At 35.0% G+C, this 7,310-nt stretch overlaps 1 protein-coding gene across 1 annotated transcript in view; it reads right to left on the bottom strand.

The window, feature by feature from the left end:
• Positions 1 to 1,721: 1,721 nt before the first annotated feature.
• Positions 1,722 to 7,310, bottom strand: part of LOC107662954 (teneurin-3-like) — a gene marked incomplete at its 3' end in the record, with an annotated part of 51,120 nt that continues 45,531 nt past the window's right edge. Inside the window, exon 4 of the mRNA XM_016453088.1 lies at positions 1,722 to 1,908. Within this exon, the coding sequence (XP_016308574.1) occupies positions 1,722 to 1,908 (187 nt within the window). The remainder of the gene's footprint in view (positions 1,909 to 7,310) is intronic.

Below are 7,310 nucleotides of genomic sequence, written 5' to 3'. Positions count from 1 at the left end.
AATATATACACTATATCTGAGTAACACTGAACAGGCATCTGATATGTAAATGTGGTCAATCACATGTTCATGTTTTTGGGTTTCTGATGTCAAAAATCCAATTATTTTTAAAAGAGCCATTTTTGCAGCTTAGTTTTAGTTAGATCTTTTTGGCATGTGAAAGAAGTTTTCAGATCTGAAACTGACAGTATGTTTTCAAAATACAAAAAGTATTTTATTTCAAAAGATCAAGGAAGATTTGTTATGACCCCTTTAAGCTAAAAATAAGCATATTCTTTTTGATGTTTCATCCACTTAGTCTAAATATAGGCCAAACGAATTTCATGAATTGACTGATTTCGATTTAACTACTAATATTATTTTATGGGAAACAACGTCTTTTCTGTATCCACTACTTGGTCATTTAATTATATGTTTTTACATAAAATTGCTTGTATACATAATAGAAATGTTGGCTTGCACATGGTAACTTCTGTTTTGGTTAATTAAGTCTATTTCCAATGCTTTTGCATTCATATTTGGCCTCTGCAGGACCCAGTCTACCGGGACCCTTCCCTTCAGCCTTTTGAAGTGAAAATGCTGATTGTAGCGTTTAGAAATCTGCATATGGGTGTGGAAAATCTATGATGCAGTACATTACTATTTACTCTGTGAGTCAGTTATGAACAAAGGCTGAATTTTGTAAAGGAAGATATCCTTTTATAAAGACTTGTTTTGCACTTTTAATCCTTAATTCAAAAATGCTGTCTTATAATTAAACAATAAACAGGTTAAGAGACTGTGTGCACTATTACAATAAAACATTTTTTGTATCATTATAATAAGAACAAATGTGTGTATAGAAATGCTTTTGGGACCCAAATGATGTGTGTATATACATATCCGAAGAGGGTGAGACTAACATGATGTGTATTTATTTATGCTTGATATGATACTCATGTCATGCATACATAAATTAATTCTGTCAGGTGGACGCTGGGTAGGCAGCCCTCAGCTTGAGTAGTACGCTTCAAGATATCTGAAGTGACAGCAAGGTGCATTATATAAAGGCTTGTCTTGGTAGGTTTTAACAATATTTGCAATATTTTAATATTTATACACAACATAGAGATTCATGATACACAATGTTCAAAAGATTGTAAAAGTGACATAAGCTGTGTCCCTAATCCCTATATAGTGCACTATATCAGGTGTCAGTCATTTTGTAGTTTTGTCTGAATCCCCTATATAATGAATTTCCCTATATAGTTCACTCCTTTACCCATAATGCAATCTGATTTAACTGATGTACAGTCTACACGCTACACAATAAATGCTTGTCTGAAGTTGATTTTTATTTATATAATATTGCCTTGGTACATCTCTATAACTTCTTTGATAAGTCATAACTTCATTAAAAAAATTATTATAAAGATTGGTAGCAAATAGTTCAGTTTACCAAAAACTATGAAAACAAACATTTTATGTTTCTTCACTAAATCATTTATTAATTTAATATTAATTCAGAAGACTGTACAGAGAGGAACTCAAAATTTAAATATCTGGGCATCACCTGTAGATAACATATTCATCTATGTCTAATCAATGTATAAAATAAAATAAAATAAAAATAATTTACTCGCTTATTTTCTTTTACTCCTATAGTCATTGACTACATATGAAAACAGTTAGTGAATGAGAGAGCAAGTTCAGACACAGCATATGACTGTAAAAACACGTACCTGTTCTCCAAGCCCACGTTGCCACCCAGAACCCAGTTTTCTTGCAGCTGCACACATTCAGATGCGCTCTGAAGCTCTGTCGGCTGATTGGCCAGTGACTGGTTGAGGGAGGTGACTGACGGATGCTGCTTGTGTTGATGTGGAGCAGGTGGCAGAGGAGGCGGTCCTGCTTGGCTGGGAAGCTGGTCTATTGGAAGAGGAGAGGCAGAGGTATTAGTGGAGCTTGTTACAGACTTCTGCTTTACACAAAGCACAGGCGGATTGTGTGCCTGTTCCAGATTGGATTGGGTTAAATGGGATTCTTTACAGGATGATTTGGTCCTATGAACACCTTCAAATTTTCACTACACTCTGTCCAGCTTCATTTAAGAGAGACAGAAGAGACGCTAAACATGACATTATGACGGTTTACTGCACGGTTTACTGCAATGTGATTTAATTTGTGAATTAAAATAACAATAAAAACAAATCAGTATTAGGCATACTACTAAATGTAGTATTATTGAGTACTGCAGGCAATGTTACCAGTCTGCTAATTTGTGAGAAATAGCAGAAAAAAATATGAGGGGAGAAAATTATATTTTCTTTAAAAAATGTTATTTTTACTATATTTAACAGAAGTTTAGCAAAATTAACTTCAATTTCAAAATGTATTTACTGTTTATTAAAATTTATTTCAAAAGAAATGGTAATGGAAAAACATCCATACTGTAAGGTAAATGCTCTACATCATAGCTCTGCATCATATAAAAAAAATAAAAAATAAACATATATACTGTGTGTGTGTATGTATATATATATATATATATATATATATATATATATAGTATTATTAACAAAGTAGTAGTAGTCAAAAGAGAGCAGGCAGATATGGCCAGGACAGGTGAACATGACTCTAAGAATGAATCGAAGCAGTGTGTAATTATACAATTTACAAAGACTTGAAATTGAGTAGCAATAGTGACATGGTGCTCACGGACTTTTACGTGTGAGCAAACCTAAGTCTCCGCAGGCTGTTGCTGGGGAGCAGATGTTTTATAATGGGCTCTTAAACTGAACGCTTCACGTTTGATTACAGCCAGAGAGAGAGACTCTCGTTTAACTAATGACCGGAACCTCCATTAGGACAGCAGGAAAAAAACAGGTTTTCTCATTTCACTCCAAGCTGGGTAATTGCCCCCCAAAATGACACTGTGTGATTATCTCACTGTCCCATCCTGCCGCCGTGCTGACAGGTCTGTTTCCATCTGACTACGGGTGTCCAAACATATGCTTTAACACACTAGACTGTGACAGGGATGTACTGCAGGCAAGCCACAAAAATTCAATATTTGCCTTTATTCTCATGCGAAAGCACCACGAGGTATACAATGTATGGAACACGGTGGAATAATTTGTTATGAGGTTTTCCTTTTGTCTGTTTTTTCTCTTCTTTTAAGTTCAATTATTTAAATGTCAAAATGATTCTGGCAGTGATCAAAATATACTTTATAACTTATTATTAACATTTCAAATGCATCAGTCACAAAATGACAAGCCAGATTTTGTTTTCCACATAGCATTTTATGTATCATATACTGTTTGTTATAATATACAATGGCTTCAAAAATATTAGTTTATTATACAATTTATTAGCATAGATAAACATAGAATAGATATAACATATATTAACATATATTAAATAGCATCACACTAACTATGGACATCAGATGATTAGATCACAATCAGATAGCACCCATAAAATTATTTTTATTAAAAGATGCACTGTGATCAGATGAAAGGACATTCTGAGCACATTCAATGAGGTGTGAACACTAATGTGTTTTCATTATCAACTATATAAGTGATTTGTAATATAGACTCTGCATTACAAATAATCATTATGCATCACTTTGACAGACTTGGCTGCAAATGTTCCATCGTGCTCTCCTAAATCCATAAATAATATATTGTAACTCTTGGCATTTTTAATGTGAAATTTATATCACAAGAGCTTCTGTAAAAAGAGCTTCTTTAGTCTTACCAAGTGCTCTGTACTTGGGGACAAAATGTGCAGGTTCTTCTTTTATTCTCTCTCGTTTTTCTCCCCAGGTCCTCACTCACGTGTCTCTCTCGGGCTGTTTCCATGGGGCCTTTTAAAACTTTTGTTCTTCCTTTTTCTTTGCTTCTAATCCTTATTAGCATCTTTTACTGTGGGAATGTTTTGGGAAACGCAGTAGACCAGACATATTATTTTTATATGTCAAAATGACGCAAAGCATTTGGAATTATCCCTCAATGTTTTTAAAATTCAGTAAATGATGGAAAATTTTCGATTAACAACCTCAGTAGCAATATAAGTGGCGTTTTCCATTTTGTGCAGATGAGAGTGATCGGATCTCTATACAGCCACACCAGAGAAACATTAGAATGCAAAGTGTAAATGCAACTAATGCCATAGACTATCAAAATACTAACGAGATACAAAACGCAAGTTGGCAAGGGAATAGCTGCCATGACCAGAAAGTGTCCTTATTTTCTTCCGTTTTCAGTCTTCAATGAATGGGGGTGCATTACTTAGAAAATTCTGTTTATTATTATTATTTATTTTTTTTTTTTTTACAAGCAGGAAGCCATATGCTTTAGCAAAATGCACCATGCTGTTTATCTACAGACAGCAATAAGGCAATTTATTTAGTCAAATATCAACATTTATGAGAATATTAATTTAAACAGTTCTGTCGGCGTCAAAGATACAAAAATGTTACACAGCAACACACTGTTAGATTTCAACATCACACACATCAAGGATGTGTTCAAAAACAAGACCTTTCCAGTACTAAAACTACTCAAGTGAATAAGTATTAGAATCACTAATTTGACTTATTTTAACATTATTTTAAGTTTTGTTCAATAACTAAATAAATAACTAATAACTAAGCATTTGTGAGAAGACGTCTCAGTACAGTTACTGCAGGGTAAACTGTTATTGCTGTTATTATTATGGCGAATATACATCCCTGGTGAGCTCTTAAAATGGGCCTGTCACAGACTAGCTGTCAGACTCTGTTCCATGTTTTGTGTGTGTCCTGCTCCCCATGTGCCTTCCCATGCCCTTATTTGGTTAGTTTCCTGTTCCTGTCCTGATTAGTTTATTTCATTTGTCCCAGGTGTTTCCCTTGGTTTTATTGCTCCCAGGTGTGTCTCGTCATCCCCTCCTCCTGTGTGTGTGTATAAAATGTGTTCCCAGTCCCAAGTTCTCTGTCCGCTGTTGTACGTCTTCGTGGAACGTCTTCCTGTGTTCGTCTCCCTTGGTTCCTTGGTGCAAATAAAGTCTTGTCAACATATTCTCCAGCGTCTCCTCGTCCCTCGTGTGTGTGTGTGCAACGTGACACTAGCACTGTGACACTAGCACTGTGACAAGTGACTCTGAAGACAGTGAGTGAGACTGGGAATGTGCATGTGTGCACAAACTACTGTAACAAAACACGTGCTGGTGTTCATGTCACATCAATTATACTTAGATTTTAATTTGCATCTATGTTTGTTGTTTAATTCACTGCAGTTTATTATTGCAACAAGGCCATGTTTTAAATCATACACATTTAATATTAAACATTTTTTCATCTCAATTTATCCTTGGACAATGTGCATGCAGTAATTTAAAAACTGACTCTGAGTTAAAGCATGATCATTCAATCTCGGTTAATAACAATAACCCTTAGGAAAAACTAAAAACAAAAGTTCACACACAAGTGGTCATTTATGCCACAGTAGCACCAGTCATGTCAAGAACTATGAAACACCAACTAATTCTAAACAGACAGAGGCTGAAGTGAGGAAAGAACAGGAATCATTATGACAGGTGTCTTGCCACATTCATGACAGGGTTAAAATAGGCCTCTGTGACAGGTGCATTAGACAAAGTGTTGGAGAGGAAACACAGTACACCCTCCACTCTGTGCGTCTGACACAAAGAGGTCACCCGGTGCAAAGACGGCGATGTTGTGTCATGCCCAGACACGGTGAACACCATTACACTTTCATGTTGTTTGCATTCGCAAATACATCAAATGGCCCGAGACAGTGGTTGGAAATGAAACAGCCAGCAATCTTAAGGGACAGTGAACTTCTGCGGCGGCACAATTTGCCTTAAATGTGCCCTTAAGGTAACTCATGCCTTTTTGAATGCGACTTAATGGAAAATTGTAGCAAATTATTTCCTTCAATCTAGATAAGGAGGCGCCGCTCTGATTCAATCTGAGCGCTGCTAGACTCCACATACTAACAAATGATTACACACAGCATGAGCAGAATGTTAAGGCATTCAGCAGGCTTTCTATCCAGATCTGAAGCAATGAGCTTCCTTTAATCAAACTCCCTGAGCAATAACATACAATTCTCTCTCTCTTGATTGGACGTAAACATGATGTACATAGATTTCTCTTGAATGTGCATTTCTGTCCTTTGTAAGTTTATGTTAACCTTTACGTTGACTTCCCCTGCATGGTACATCCTGCAAAAAGATGACACGGCTAAGGAAAGAAATTTCTTTGTTTTTCCATAAAGTTTTCATTTGCAATCGGGGAAAGACAGACACAGTTGGCACAAAATTTCTCAATGTCAAGTCGTTCTATGGCTATATAAACAAGATGCTTTAGTGGGCCGTTTTGATTAATATTGGATGGAGCGACTGAAATGACATCCCATTTTACTGTTAATGCTACTGCTAATATCTGTATGAAACACTTCTGCGGGGTAAACGGAAAATCTACTTTTTCCTTTTTTCATGACTAGGAGCTAAGAAGGGCATAAACATGAAAATATTATATGAACCTGCACTGACACAAATGTATGCTGACATATAAATATATTATTACTATTCTGCCTTTTTGAAAGTTATATGAGCCAAATGTAAATCAATAAACATATATATTTTTTTAGTTTGGACAAATAAAACTGATCAAACAAACTATTATCTTTTCTGGTTGCCACATATCAAACTATGTTTTCCAGGAATAGTAAGACAATTTGTACAAATAAAACTGATCAAACAAACTATTATCTTTTCTGGTTGCCACATATCAAACTATGTTTTCCAGGAATAGTAAGACAAATAAATAATTTATGTAGGCTATTGCTTTCTTTTTCTATAGAGAATACAAACAATTAGTCTTTTCTAGTCTTTTATGCTCTCAAAATAATCTCAAAAACCCTTTGAGTAAATGGCTGTTCTCACATCAACATCTATCATTTATCAAAAAGAAATAAAAAAATAAACTCCCCTGCCCATGACAAGAGTATAATGTAAACTGTCATATTTGATAAATGAGACTAAATAGTACCAGAAAAGGGGGTTTGGTATTGCATTTCTGTAAATAATGAAAAGAAAGAATACAAACAATTAGTCTTTTCTAGTCTTTTATGCTCTCAAAATAATCTCAAAAACCCTTTGAGTAAATGGCTGTTCTCACATCAACATCTATCATTTATCAAAAAGAAATAAAAAAATACACTCCCCTGCCCATGACAAGAGTATAATGTAAACTGTCATATTTGATAAATGAGACTAAATAGTACCAGAAAAGGGGGTTTGGTACTGCATTTCTG

This window comes from Sinocyclocheilus anshuiensis, unplaced genomic scaffold (assembly GCF_001515605.1).
Source record: "Sinocyclocheilus anshuiensis isolate Anshui unplaced genomic scaffold, SAMN03320099.WGS_v1.1 scaffold1783, whole genome shotgun sequence".
Taxonomy (NCBI): domain Eukaryota; kingdom Metazoa; phylum Chordata; class Actinopteri; order Cypriniformes; family Cyprinidae; genus Sinocyclocheilus; species Sinocyclocheilus anshuiensis.
This window is presented reverse-complemented; position numbering and strand designations above follow the sequence as displayed.